Source organism: Notamacropus eugenii, chromosome 4 (genome assembly GCF_028372415.1).
Source record: "Notamacropus eugenii isolate mMacEug1 chromosome 4, mMacEug1.pri_v2, whole genome shotgun sequence".
NCBI classification, from domain to species: Eukaryota; Metazoa; Chordata; class Mammalia; order Diprotodontia; family Macropodidae; genus Notamacropus; species Notamacropus eugenii.
Window position 1 is genome coordinate 247725782 of NC_092875.1, and position 15165 is coordinate 247740946.

At 40.3% G+C, this 15165-nt stretch overlaps 1 protein-coding gene across 3 annotated transcripts in view; it reads right to left on the bottom strand.

Moving 5' to 3' along the window:
- ANKRD29 (ankyrin repeat domain 29) overlaps positions 1-14799 on the bottom strand; it is a 58351-nt gene extending 43552 nt beyond the window's left edge. Inside the window, exon 1 of one of the 3 annotated variants that reach the window (XM_072604395.1) lies at positions 14495-14799. In XM_072604395.1, the coding sequence (XP_072460496.1) occupies positions 14495-14515 (21 nt within the window). In that variant the 5' untranslated portion in view covers positions 14516-14799. Of the gene's footprint in view, positions 1-14201; positions 14427-14494 lie in introns of those variants that run through there. The other 2 variants (XM_072604398.1, XM_072604397.1) reach the window with 2 other exon arrangements.
- Positions 14800-15165: the final 366 nt, after the last annotated feature.

Consider the following 15165-nt stretch of genomic DNA (forward strand, 5'->3'; position numbering starts at 1 on the left):
AGGTACACCCCCGTTGAGGGTGGGGATCAGATACCAACATTTGGCATTGCATAGGGACCTCAATTTTACATTTATTAATATAAATGAAGCAACATTAGCTTCAATCCAATAACAAATTCCCTTGAAATGGGGTACTCTTTTAAATAAGTATGATATGAGGGTTTGAAAGTCATCTGCAGAAAATTTTACAGGAGATGCCACTTGACTTTTCCAATTTATTATCCTACTCTATGTTTGGCATTCAAGATCTTCAGAACATTTCATAAACATTATATATTGACTCAGCACTATATGTGGTTATCTTTCCTTCTTAACCGAAAGGAAACTGAGGTACAAAAATTAAGCTATTTTGCTTAATGGAGTCATTTTCAGAGGTAGAATCATAATTTCTGGACTTTCTGACCTCAAGACCACAGCTTGAAGTGTGTTAAGCACTGGTGGCTTTGAAAATAATGTCTTCCTATGATTCATTACAATAAATCTAAATCTTACCCTGACTTGCATTGGGATGGAGAAATTTGATGGTTTATAAAGAGTTAGCCGATGCTAAAAGTGATACTGTATCTACTTGGCCTTCAAATATTGATGCTGTTAAAATGAAATCTCTTTGATTTCATTCTAGAAATGAAATGTTCTCTAGAGAGAACAACACTTAAAAAGTAAATGAAATTATAGTCTGTACTCTGACTTTAGACAAGCCAGATTTAGGAAGAAAATACTGACCATATTCTGGCCAGTATGAAATGTACAATTAAACTAACAGATGCTGTACTTTCTCATGTAAGACACGGTCAACCCGATAATCCAATCCAATGAGTATTTATTAAACAGTAGAGCAAGAGAATGTGTTAGGTGCTGGGAGCTGTTTAATCATTTCAGTCATGTCCAACTCTTTGTGACCCCATTTGGGGTTTTCTTGGCAAAGATAATGGTGTGGTTTGCCACTTCTTTCTCCAGCTCATTTAACAGGTGAGGAAACTGAGGCAAACAGGATTAAGTGATTTGTCCAGGCTCCCACAGCTAGTAAGTGTCTGAGACCAGATTTGAACTCAGGATGAGTCTTCCTGACTCCAGGTCCAACACTCTGTGCACTATGGCACCACCTAGTGCCCAGGTGTTGGGAGTACTACGGAAAAAATGAAAAAAAAATATCCCTGACCTTAAAGAGCTCACTTTCTCCTGGGAGGAATAGATATGTAAAACTTGACATGTATAACATAATTAGAGGAAGAAGAGAATACTTAAAATTAGAGAAATAAGGAAAGGCTTCTCATGGGAACAGACATATGAGCTGATCCTTGAAGGAAGGTGGGAATTCTGAGGCAGAAGTTAAGGAGGGAAAGGAGTGCATTCCAAGCATGGTGGACAGCCTGTACTCAAGCTTGGAAAGACTGAGGTCATGAAACAACAAGGACTGTGAGAAAGGGAATGGTGTGCCCTAAATCTGGAAAGTTAGGGTATAGCCAGATTGTGAAGAGTTTTCATTACCAAGGGAACTTTGCATTTTAAACTAGAGGCAATGGAGAGTCACTGGAAGATTCTGTGCAGGGAAGTGACATGATTAGATTTTACTTTGGGAAGATTATTTTAGTAGCTATAGGATGATCTGGATAAAGGAGAGGTTAGAGGTTGGAAGCCTGATTACAAGGTTATTCCAATAGTCCAAGTGATAAGACAGGGGCAGCCCAAAGTGCAATCAAAGTTCATACCCTTTGATTCAGCATACCACTCTGTATCCCAAAGTGATCTTAAAAAAGGGGAAAGCACCTAAATGTACACAAATATTTATAGCAATTCTTTTTGTGGTAGCTAAGAACTGGAAATTGAGGGGATGCTCATCAATTGGGGGATGTCTGAACAAGCTGTGCTGTATGAATGTAATGGAATACTATTGTGCTATAAGAAAGGATGAACAGACAAGACTTCAGAAAAACCTGGGAAGATTGATATGAACTGATGCTGAATGAGGGGAGCAGAACCAGGAGAACATTGTGCACAGTTGCAGCCACATTGTGCAATGACTAACTTTTATAGACTTGGCTCTTCTCAGCAATACAAGATTCTAAGAAAACTCCAAAAGCTCATGATGGAAAATGCTATCCACATCCAGAGAAAGAACTATGAAGTCTGAATACAGATCAAAGCATACTATTTGCTCTCTCTCTTTTTTGTTTTGTTTTGTTTCTTCTTTCTTGTGGTTCATTCTATTGGTTATAATTTTTCTTTACAACATGACTAATGTGAAAATATGTTTAATATCTATGTATATGTAGAGACCATATCAGACTGCATGCCATCTAGGGGAGGGGAAAGGTGGGGGAAGGAGGAGAAAATTTAAAATTCAAAAGCTTATGGAACTGAATATTGTAAACTAAAAATAAATAAACAAAAAGAAAAAAGAAAAAAAAACATAAGAGGGGGCAGCTAGGTGGGGCAGAGGATAGAGCATCAAGCCTGGAGTTAGGAAGACTCACCTTCCTCAGTCTGGATCTGGCCTCAGAAACTTAGTGTAACCCTGTTTGCCTCAGTTTCCTCATCTGTAAAATGAACTGGAGAAGGAAATGGTAAACCACTCCAGTATCTCTGTCAACAAAACCCCAAATGGGGAGTCACTGAACAAAAAAAGTGATAAGAAGTGATCAGGGTCTGAACTAAGGCAGAGGCTATGTGAGTTGAAAGAACGGAATAAATTTGAGATGTTTTGTGGAAATGGAATCAATAATAAATTGGCAACTGATTGGATATGGGAGGTGGGGGAGAAGGAAGAGCCTGAAGTTATGAATCTGGATAAAGTGATGCACCTGGAAGGATAGTGGTGACCTTACAAGAAATAGGGAAGTTTAGAGGAAGATGTATTTAGTGGGAGAAATAACGAGTTTGGTTTTAGAGAAGGTGTGTTTGAAAAGTTTAGGGGACACTGAAGTGAGAATGTCAACAGACAGTTGATGATGCCAGACTTCAAAGTAGGTGAGACACTAGGGATGGATGTCTAGATCTAGGAATCATCTATCTAGAGATCATAATTGAAATTTATGAGGTGGCCAAGAGAGACCATAGAGAGAAAAGAGCAGAGAGAGCAGATTAGAGTCTTGGGGGGTCTGCTCGTGAACAGAATAGGAATGATGATCCAGTCTGAGAAAGATGTCAGAACCAGGAGAAAGTAGTGGCACAAAAACCTGGGGAAGAGAGAGCATCCAGGAAGAGAGACTGATGTTCAGTATCAAACACTCAAGAGTGAATCAGATTTTCTATATCTAAAAATTCCTCAGATATAACAACGTCCCACGAAGTTAAGGTTTAGACTTCTGTCCCCCTCAGTCCTCTAGATCATACCCCCAAATCTTGAAATAGGTTTTTTAAGGTCTTCCAAAAATCCAAACAGCTGCCAAACAAAGCCAAAACATTAAAGTAAAAAAAAACAAAACCCAACTTTACTCTATGGGTAAAGTTACTATGTACAAGGTATATTTAAAAATAAGTTTTACTCCAGATTAATACCTTTGCCTACATGTGTTCATAAACATTTTTATATCCGTGAAGTGCTCATAGAAATTCTGATTAGCTTACAAAACCAGATGGAGATGTGGAAACAACAATGTCTCCTTTTAAAGATAAAGGCAGTTGATTGGGGAACCTGATCAAGCTTGATGAGTTTACAGGATGGTGAGCCTTTGTTTGGGACTTTAATTTCTTCTCCCTCTGCAGGGTGTGGCCATTCCCATTGGCACCTCATTAAGAGGACTGAGAAGATCTCCTTGGCTTGGGTGCTTACCAGTATATTTAGACCTCACTGAGGATGAGTGATAGTCTGAGTATTTGGGGAAGAATTGGTTATACTGAGGTGCTGTGGATCAGCACCTCTCGGTGCTGGGCTTATTTTGAGTGTTTTTCTCTCCCCTCACCCCAGAGTTGAGACTCAATGCAGATGAAAAAGTACAGACCTAAAATGTGGGTCTTGGGGTGAGGGTGAGGATGGAAGAAAGGTCTGTGTATTCACAAAGGGAACTACCAATGGCAGCCTTGGTCACAGGCTCATGGCAAATCCAAGTTTTCTCTCCCTCTTATTCTGAGATGTGGCAGAAAAAGACAGTGGTCAGAGAGAGAGAATTTCTGGATCCTGAACACTGGGCCTAGACACAGAGTAGTAGTAGCTTAACCTTACAGCTTAGATATGGTGAAAGGTAGTTCTATGATGCTAGAGGTCTGGACAGAACCTGTGGTAAAGTTGGCAGTCATCAGTTGGGGAGCAGACTTAATTCTGTTTATGTGAAGGTCTTTATGTGAGTCTATTGTTTTGTCTTTTTTGTGGGATGAAATAAAGGCTGTCCTACACCTGTTAAATATTGTTGCCTTGAGTCCTTGTTCAAGAGTCAGAACTTTTTTACTTATCTCCTTAAAGATCTAGATATAAGCTATATTCGGAGGCTCCCAGAGGAGATTCTAGGTGAGGGAAAAACAAGTTAGAGTTAATTTTTTAGGGGTGGCTTCCTTAAGATTGAAATCAATCAAGTAAGCCTAGGCAGGGGAGGGGAACCTGTAGTCTTAAGGCCACATGTGGCCTTCTAGGTTCTTGGGTGTGGCCTTTTGACTGATTCCAAGTTTTACAGAACAAGTGCTTTTATTAAAGGGATTTGTTCTCTGAAGTTTGGATTCAGTCAAAGGGCCGAACTTGAGGACCTAGAGAGCCACATGTGGCCTCAAGGCCGCAGGTTCCCCACCCTTGAAGAGTTTGGGGCACTGAATCACAGTTCACAAAGTACAGAAAGTGAGATAAACCCTCTCATATTTACAGTGAGCCAAAGGAGCTAAGACAGAGAATCTGAGGAAGCTTCTGAAATTTGATCAGTGAGTTGAGAATTGAAGAAACTCCAAAGTGGCTGGTAATTAGATTCTGCTTGAGACTCAGGGGAAACAGCTATGAGTAGCTTCTGTTTACACTGGGACTATGGTAGATCTCAACTATAGATGCCAACCAAAAGCAACTCAACAAGCTAGCATTGTGACCCAGGAAGACACAAGATACTCACTATCAATACATAAACTTCACCTAGGAGCCCCCAACAACTGAGACTCCAGAAGAGGGAATAAGAGGGACAAATGCATAATTTGCCACAGCAGTGTCCCACAAACAAAAGCTTCCAGCAAAAATGACAAAAAACTGAGTGTCTCACTTCTGGAATGTAGGTAGGAAAAGAAGAATTCTGTGGTTACCTACAGAGAATATGCTATGTTTGTGTTTCTTCCAGTGACAAAGTACAGACTGGTCTCCCTGTTGGGAGAGAAGGTGAAAGGGAAGGAAGGATACCTCTCTACTCTCTAGGTTGTAGTGGGGAATGGAATCTTCTTGGAAAGAATAAAGGGGCTTTGCAAAGATGTAAGAAAAAGTGGAAAGAATAGAAGAGGTAAGAGTGAATTCTAACCTGTATGAAGGACTCCTAATTTGTGGAGGAATGGGATACCAGGAAGAAAGAAAGAGAAGATGAATCACTACCATTTGGAACTCAGAGAGTGGTCTTACGAGGAAGAAGTTATTCTTTGGTTCTAAGGAATGACATAGATCTATAGGTTCCAATAGAAGAGGGTTCATTCTTGAAAGCATAAAAGGAAGACAGGATAAGTAGAGATAATTAGGAAGTTCTTAATTTTTTGTTATTCTGAACTTTTCAAACACCATCAAACATGAAACTCTGAAATACAAAAAGCAGAAAAAGAAAACTGAACATGGAACTAAAAAACTCATTATTTATAGCTTACTTTTTAAAAAAAATTACTCAATTCAGCATGTTAATTCCAAAGCTATATGACTTGTCTCAGTGATGTCCTTTTCTTTTTTCCTTTTTTTTTTTTTAGCATTATGATCATTAGCCACTGCCCTCCTCATTCTCAACAATAGTCCATTCCACTCCTCCAAGAAAAACCCCTTATCTTAAAACAAAATAGCATAATTAAACAAATCCATAAATTGCTCATGTCCAAAAAGATATGTCTTGTTCTGCATTTCTAGTATAACAGCTTTCTGTTATAATTTCAGCCCTCCTGAGTTATGGGTGGTCATCACTGCATTGACCAGAGTGCTTAAGTCTCTTAATATTATATAACCTCTGTGTCATACACAGTTCAAATTTGGCCTCAGACACCTAATAGCTGTGTGACTCTGGGCAAGTCATTTAACTGTTTGTCTCAGTTTCTTTGCCTGTCCAATGAACTTTAGAAGGAAATGGCAAACCACTCCAGTATCTTTGCCAAGAAAATCCTTTTAAGTGGGGTCACAAAGAGTCAGACAGGACTGAAGTGACTGAACAAAAAAAACCCTTCTGTGTTACAAGGTGCAGTCCTGAGAATCTCAGTACTGAAAGTCTTGGAGAAAAATTCTGGAGTCTGTATATATGTGTATGTGATGGTGACTAGTTTTCTGGAGATTTCTGGGATTAAGGCAGATGACAAGAAAGGGAGTTTAAATGGTGGACTGGCTTTCTCTTGAAAGGAGACATGTGAGTTAGCTCAGTACTCTCAATCTGTCTCCCCAGCACCTTCATCCTGAATGACTATGAGAACTGATGACTGAAGAAACACTGATGATGGTGTGGAGATATGATATCACAGATTAGACCAGTTAGGTAAGGCTACCCCTCATAGATGTCCCTGCCACTCAGCTGCCGACTGAGAAGAAGGTACCCATGAACTGCCTTTCTCCAATATTTTAGCAGGAAGTCCTTCTTGCTCCCTGAAGTCAGAAACACCATTGACTGAGTCATTCTCACTGTGCTGATCAAATTTCCTCTCCATTGAGTGTTCTGTTTACTCCCTATTTATGTTCTAATTCATCTTGATGCATAAAACTATTTTAGGGCACTAGCCTTGACTATGTATCATATGGGGGAGTGCTAGAACTGGTCTGGAATAAATCAATGGACTAACTCACTGATGGTGTGATTTTGAGAGATGGTCTTTGGGGCTAAACTGGTTGGTAGAACAATGAGTTATTTTGGCCAATTGCCAATGCCTACTGTATTTTAAACTGGCCCAAGGAAATAAATGGAAGAGGTAAATTAAGTCCAGAGAGAGTTGATATAATAAAACCTAAATTATCTCACAGAAAATCTACAAGCCAAAATTATAAACCTAGTAGTGAGGACAGAAAAAAGAATACAAGACAGGAATTGAACTACATGGTTTCTGTACTTTTGGTACCTTTTGGTACCCTATTCCATAAAAGTTAAGTTACTAAAACCTTATTACATGTGAAATATTGAGGTTCATTATTGTTGTTTTCTAGTCAATCTACAAATTGTTCTTCTGGTTAAACTCATTTCACTCTGCATCAGTTTTATACAAGACTTCTCAGGCTTTTCTGAATCCATCCATTTCTCAATCTTTTGGTTTCAGACATTTTTTCTGGTTGTCCCCTGTGCCTGGCATGCTCTTTCTCCTTATTTCCATCTCTTGGCTTTCCTGACCTCCTTTAAGTCCCAGATAAAATACCACTTATAACAGGAAGTTTTTCCTAAGCCCTTTTAATTCTAGGGCCTTCTCCCTTTAATTTATTTCCTATTTTTCCTGTTTATAGCTTGTTTGTACATGTTTGTTTGCTTGCTGTCTCCCCCATTCAATGGTGAGCTTCTGGAGGGCAGGGATTGTCTTTTGCTTCTTTTCCTATACTTGACTCTAAGCACAGTACCTAGCACATGTTGTCATTTAGCTGTTTAGCCATGTATGACTCTCTGTGACCCTGTGGGCCATGTAATCCATGGGTTTTTCTTAGCAAAGATACTAGAATGGTTTTTCATTTCCTTCTCCTGCGAATTAAGGCAAATAGAAGTCGAAAGATTTGCCCAGGGTCAAACAGCTAAGCTAGTAAGTGTCTGAGGCTGGATTTGAACTTAGGTCTTCCTGACTCCAAGGTCAACATTCTATCCACTGAGCCATCGAGCCTTTCTACCTGACAGGTGCTTAATAAATATTTATTGCCTGATCCTTTCTTTCCTTATTTCTTTGGTTTAATAATATTCCATTCCAGGCATATATCATGATTTGTTTAGTTTAGTGACAGGTAACATCCTCCTCAGGGGCATTGATGCAGACATTTTTTGACCTGACATAAACAATAATTGGGAAGCTGATTGAGAAAATGAGGTTTGAGAATGGAATTTGGATTTCTGAAACTACCCTTCCCCCACTTTGTGCTCATATCCCCACCTTCCCTTTCCTCCTACAATATTCCCCTTTACAACCATCCCTCCTTCTTTTCTTAATTTGCACACTCTTCTTTGTATCCTTGCACCCAAGGTGGTACATATCCAACATTCACAATCATCTACACCCACATTCCTTTTTACAGGATTTCTCTTCCCCTCTTATCCAAACCATCTTTCTCCCATTTCTTTCCTTCTTCCCCCTCTTTATGCCAGGAGAAGGGAACCATTTATTTTCTTTAGACATCCATATAAGGATGAGAGCCAAAGGAAAAGTAGAACCAGTGGGCTCTAGGGCTCAGAAAAGGGAATGGAAGAAAGAGGTGAGCCTTTAGGTTATTTCTTCCATTCTGGGGCAAGCAAAGAATCCAAAATAGAGCACAGCTGCTAGCTTCTGTCTTTAGGTTCCTGCTCCCATTCCAGGGCAAGAGAATAGGGATTCTGGGGTGGAAAATAAGTGGGCAGACAAACCAATCAGGACAGAACTGGGCTCTGCAAAGCAGAAATGCCACTCAAGCAAGTGATGGAGTACAGGAGAGGGTCTAGAAAAGGGTCATAGAAGGTACCCAGATTGGAGAATGACCAAATCTCTAGATTCACTTCTTTGTCCCCAGAATGCCATGGAAGCAGTGGAGAGGAAGAGAGTGGGAAATAGAAGCAAGTAGGAGCAGCAGTGGAGTGGGAAAGTGTCCCTCTCCCCACACAGTGGGGAGAATACCCAGGATCCTAAGTCATCTTCCTATCCTTCCCAATCCTTTTCCCAAAACCTGTATTAGCTCATTTTGCACAGAGTACTGTGTTATCAGAATTAATTTCCTTTAATTTTATGAAAAATATTGACAAACTGTAGTTCTTTCATAACAAGAGAGGATTGGAAACCATGAGGATAAAAGCCAACTGAAGTTCTTGGGAATAATGAAATAAAAAAGGAAGAACACAATATTGATCTTCAATTCTCTGTCTTCCATTTCTAAGCCTTTATATGGAGCATGCTCCTCAGTCACCTGTGCCTTGGAGAATCCCTAGCTGCCTTCAAAGTTCAGCTCAAGTGCCAACTCTTACATGAACTCTTTCCTCCTTTCCCCCAGCTGGCTAGTTCCTCCTCTCCTCCAAACAATATATTGTATTTATTTTGTGTTTACTTATGTATGTATTGCTATCTCCTTTGATAGAATATAACCTCCACAAAGACAGGGATTCTTTCATTTCTATCTTTGTATCCCTAGTGTCTAGCAGAATTTTGCACACAGCAGGAACTTAATAAATGCTTGTGGACTGATTGATTCATTCACATATTTGAAGGGCTGTCACATGGAGAAGGATTTGTTCCACTGGGCACCAAAATTCCAGAGAGACTTGGCTTTAGCAAAAACTTTCTAACAGAGTTCTCCAAAAATAACATGATCTTAGTGAGGAGATGGTAATTTCTCTCTCCCTGGAAATTCTCAAGCAGAAGCTAGATGCTCACTTGTCTGGAATGTTTTAGGAAAAATTCCTGGTTGGAATGAGTTGGTCTAGAAGGTCTCTTAGGTCTCCCAACTTGAAGATTCTATAATTCTTTGATGTCAAAATTAGCATAAAAGCTCTCCCTACCTCCCTTTCGTTTGTTACTTAGCTAATGCTCTACTTGAGGTACCCCTCTAATGGACAATGTAATTCATCACTAATGTGTATAATAAAGTGTTATTTTCCTGTTCTCAATGAGCTGTTACTTTTTTCCCTCATCTTCTATTTCCTCTGGTTCAATAATATTCCCATTATGCAGATTATTAGCAAGTACATAATCATATGTACTTGAAATAAAGGAGGAGCTCTTATTTATATGTCTAGGGGATTTGTAAGGAGAAACTAAAGAATGAGAAGACAAATGTGGTACTTCAAGGAGAAACTAACTTGTTGTTGAAGAAGAAAGAAGAAAAATCTTGGGAGCACTTGAGTAGTTACTCCATCACAGAGGACATGATAGAGAAAAAGAGAGATAATCTGATGTGCACTGTGGATTTCGGGAGATCCAATTTCAGAGGTCCAGAAAAGTGACTCAATGGCTTGACATTTTGCAGAAACAATTGGCTCAACCACGAAGGAAACCACTCACCAAAAAAAATGTGAAGACACAAGCAGAAATGATTCTGATGAGGAGAAAAACAGGGGAGCTGTCTAGAGAGACCACTGTGGACACACAGATGCAGCATTAACAAAAAGAACATCTATAGGACATAGATGTAGGGACAGGCAAGGGAGGATGAATATAAGAGAGGGTAGGATCTTATAAGAATTGTCAGGAATAGCTGGAGTTCAGAATAAGCTAAGATTGGAAATAACAATAATAACTACCATTTATATAGCACTTCTGGATCTGCAAAGCACTGTACAAAAGTTATCCCATTCTATCCTTCAAGCATCCCTGGGAAGAGGGTGCTATTATCATTCCCATTTTACAGATGAAGAAACTGAGCAGACAGAAGTTAAATAATTTTCCCAGGAAGTGTCTAGGTTCAGATCTTTGTGATTCTGGCTCCAGATGCCTCATTAATGTTAGGGATAACACAAAGGGTGTTTTTGTTGCTGTTTTGTTTTTCCCAATTAACACTGGGAATAAGGAAGATTGAAGGCTTGGGATGACTACTGGGGATGAAGACTGGATTTTAAAAGTTATGTTAGAGACAAAAGAAGGACCAGAGAAGGGCTCCAGGTAGAGGGAATGATGATAACAGGTGATGGTGATGAGTTGTTTTTTTAATTCTATTTTCTTTTCTAAGGAGAATGATCTTTTGATTTGGAAGTTTAGAAAAAAAAAAAGGTAAGAAAAGGAGCAGACATCCAAGATGAGAGGAGGTGGTCATAATAGCCTCTAGCTGTGTTTAATGAGTTAAAGTTACCAGGCCCAGTCTAACTAAGGAGGAACTGGTGAATGAGATTACAGGGCTGCTGGCTGTGATCTATGGAAGATCTTGGAGAATGGGAGAAATGTTTCAAGACTGGAAAGAACAAATATCTAAATTTTCAAAATAGAGTAGTTAGAATCTATAAACTATAGACAATTAGCTTGAGACTTTCATTTCTGGAAAAATTATATTATTAAAGGTTTGTGAGCATTTAGAAAATAAAGCAGTAGCCATTCAAATCCAGCAAGGCTTCATCAAGCATTTATTAAGTGCTGACTCTATGCTAAACCACTCCAGTTTCCTTGCCAGGAAAACCCCAAAATGGGGTCACAAAGAGTTGGACACAATTGAAATACCTGAATAACAGCAAGAACAACAACTAAATGATGAGTTTGTCAAATTTGCAGATTTTCTGAAGTTTACAGGGATAAGGGACATATTGGATGGTAGAGTTCGAATCCAAAAGGTCTTGCCAGGTAAGACTGATGGGTGCATCAAATAAGACTGAATAAAATGTGATAAGTACACATCTAAAATTCTACATTGGGGTTATATAAATTAACTTCACAAATACAGGTTGAGAGAGAAAAAACTAGACAATTACTCCTGTGAAAAAGATCGGAGTGGGGGGCGGGGGTTGATGGTGGCGGGGAGCGTTGATGTTCTGCAAATTCAGTCAGTGTCCAGGTTTGGATGCTGCTAAGCTTTTGTCCTAAATTAGACCACACCCAGCATACTATGTTTCCTTCTGAGTCCCATAGAAGGATGCCTCTGAAATGTATAAAAAAAAGAGGGCTCAGGTTGGGTGAAGGGCCTCAGGAGCAAGCTGTAAAAGGATTAGCTAAAGGAATTTTGGACATTTAGCTTGGAAAAGATAATGGCTTAATGGGGACATGGTAGCTGCTTTCAAGTATGAGACATACTCACTGCTCCTTGAGGGGCTAATCTGGGTCTCTACCAGCAGTGAATAGAAAGTTGCTTGGGGGCACTGAGGCTCAATTTAAGGAAAAACTTCTGAAAAATTAGTGCCATCCAAAGGTTCGATGGGGTGGAATCCCCTGTCCCATTAAAAGTCTCCAAGATGATAAATAACTACTTATGGATATTGTCAAAGTGATTTTTATTTTTTATTCACTTTTTTCTGATTGTTATCTTTTATTCTTTTTCCATTACAATTTTCCCTTGTTCATTTTATGTAAATAGTATATCATTTTTTTTTACAACTACATGTAAAGATAGCTTTCAACATTCATTTTTTATAAGATTTTTCCTCCCTCCCTTCTTCCATTCCCCACTCCCTAAGACAGAAAGCAGTCTGATATAGGTTATACATATGCAATCATGTTAAACATGTTGGAAATGATTTTTAGAGAGATGGATGTGATCAGTTTGCCTATGAGATTCCTTCCAACTCAGATACTGTGATGTGACAAAATACATTATTTATGCAAAGACTGAGTGAAAACCTAAGCCAAATAAACCAGAATCAAAAAGTTATGCTTATATAAATAAACCAAAACATTAATGTAAATTTACATTTGAATAATTTATAATGGTTAAATTAACATTTATCATATATACCATATTGGGATATAGATGGATTAGGGATAGAAGCCTAATGGATATCTGATTTCATGGATAAAGGAAGTTCCTGGCTCTACCAAAGAAAATTAGCACCCCTTCTATAATTTAAGGGTTTAGAGATTTAGAGCATTATGAGGCAAGGTGACTTGCTTAGAGTCACACATACCTAGCATTTGTTGGGGCAGGACTTGAACCAGGTCTTTCTGGCTTCAAGTACAACTCTATCCACTACTCCACATTGCGTCGAATTTGGCATATTATGAACAGCTTAAAAAAACCCAACCGAAATTAATAAAGCAGAAGCATCCTAGTGTAGGGGAAAGACATTGAATGCGGAGTTAAGACACGGGGTTCTAGTTCTGATTCTGCCACTTACTAGCTCTTTGACCTTGGGCAAGTGGATTTATCTCTCATTTTTCTCTTCTTTAAAATGGTGATAATCATTCATTACTCACCTCATTGAATTGTAATCAAAGTGTTATTTTTGTGTATGAAGCACTATATGAATGTGTAGGAAGGCTCTCTCTCCACACATAGTATAGGGGTGCTGTGTGGCTTAAAGGAAAGCAGAATAGACATCTCTAGAGAGTTCTCCGCCCCCTTACCCCACCCCTCTTCTCCAAGGGAGACTTTTGGGATTCAGGTTACAAATGTTATTAATAAATACACATTTAATTGGCATACAAAATGAGAAAGAAGAAGTAAGAAACAGAAAGGAAATCATGAGCTTGAAATACTATCAATGTCTGAACATTGCCAAAGTCTGGGGGAGGGGGACGGATAGTCCCAATGTGAAAATTAAAAATTTTAGAATCTAGTTTTAATAATCGAAGAAGCCAAAATAGATAATTTATCAAGTGAAAACTTTGTTTAGATGATTGCAATTTACTGAGCAATAAAGAAAAGGCTCTGTAGAAGTTATAAAAGAAAAAAAAAAGTAGATTTATCTTAGTAAGACCCCTGATTTTCAAGGAGAGTTAGGTCAGGTTCTACCCCCAAACATCCTCTGCTGAGTTCTTAGACCAAATGGTTTCTTTCTGAATCCCGGCATCCTGGTAGACACCTACGGTTTCACGCTATAGTGAGTCATTCGATCCGAGACTTTGCTAATTTCAAAGGCCCAGCTCTTCAATAGAGTCTAACTACGAGGAAGGAGAATATGCAGATGTTTGTGCAGATGTCGCCAAGCACCACTAGGGTTTATGGAAGAGAAATCAAGACCTGAGAAAACTGGTTTCGGAATCTGTAGTCCTTGCCGAGAGAGGAGTGACTGCCCTGGTCAGAAAGTGCTGACCTCCTACAATCTTCTTTCATTCTCCCCTCCCTTGCCCGCCCCGCCCCCCCCTTCTCTCCCCCCCCCCCCCCCCCAGTTCCCCATCTCTTCTACCTTCTCATATCCCAGTTTGAAGACCTGTTAATTAAGTCCTAGACTGTGTCTATTTATCCTATCACGCCACCCTGGGCTCACTTAGACCCTTAAAAAAGAAAGAGGATCTTTCAAAACCAAACCAAACCAGAAAACCGCACACCAGATGCAAACCTCCATCTCCAGCTTCTCCTTGTCCTGCCAGTTGGGGGGTGGGGGAAGAGCGGTGTCTTTCACTCTGCTCAAATGCTCAGCGGGCATCCGCACTCGCACCCGCATCCACACCCGCACTGGCAACTGAAGGTCAAGGAGAGGAAGTGCCCGGGTGAGAGGCACGCCGGATCCCCCACCCCGGAATGCCGCAGCCTGAGACCAGGACGCCCGAGCATCCTCTCTGGGTCAGTCCAGATGCCCGGCCTGCCTGCAGGGGTGATGCACACCTCCCTCCTGCATCTGCGGGGGCTTACCTTGAAAGACATCCTGCACATGTCAGCAGCGGCTCATTCCAGACCGCCTGCCTCAAGGCAAAGGATGTGGCCAGTTTTCCTTTCCAGAGGCTCCTTTCCTCACTCTGGTGGATAACGAGGGACAGACAGAGTGAGACACCAGTTTAGGGTTGGGCTTTTGGTTGGCTGGGTCTGCGGGAGCCTCACACAGCGCCAAGGCTGAGCCTCTTAGGAGAAGAAGCCGCAGCTGCTGCCGCAGCAGAAATAGCAGGACGCCCCATGGCTGGTCTGGCTGTGGAAGGAGCCACAGCTCTCCGCATCCGCCACAGGCGCAGAAATTTGCTGTACTTTCTCTTCCTCGTGTGCACCGCCCCTCCCGTCCCCCCATCCCTCTCCATTCTCGCAGACACCTGTCACCATATGCTCGGTGAAATATTTTGCCCCAAAGAGCGCACGCACCCACACATTTTCTTAAAAGCGCTTTCTACAGTTTTCACAAGGTAGTTCTCTCATCCAATAAATGCCTTAAAAAAAACCCAAACAAATTTGATTTCTTTCAATGGGGAGAAGGGTTGTTCAATCAATAAACATTAAGCCCTCTACCATGTGCCCCACACTGTGTGGACATATAGGACAAATGATGGTCCCTTCCCTTGAGAAGCTCCCAAGCCAATGGTGGAGACGAACTATGT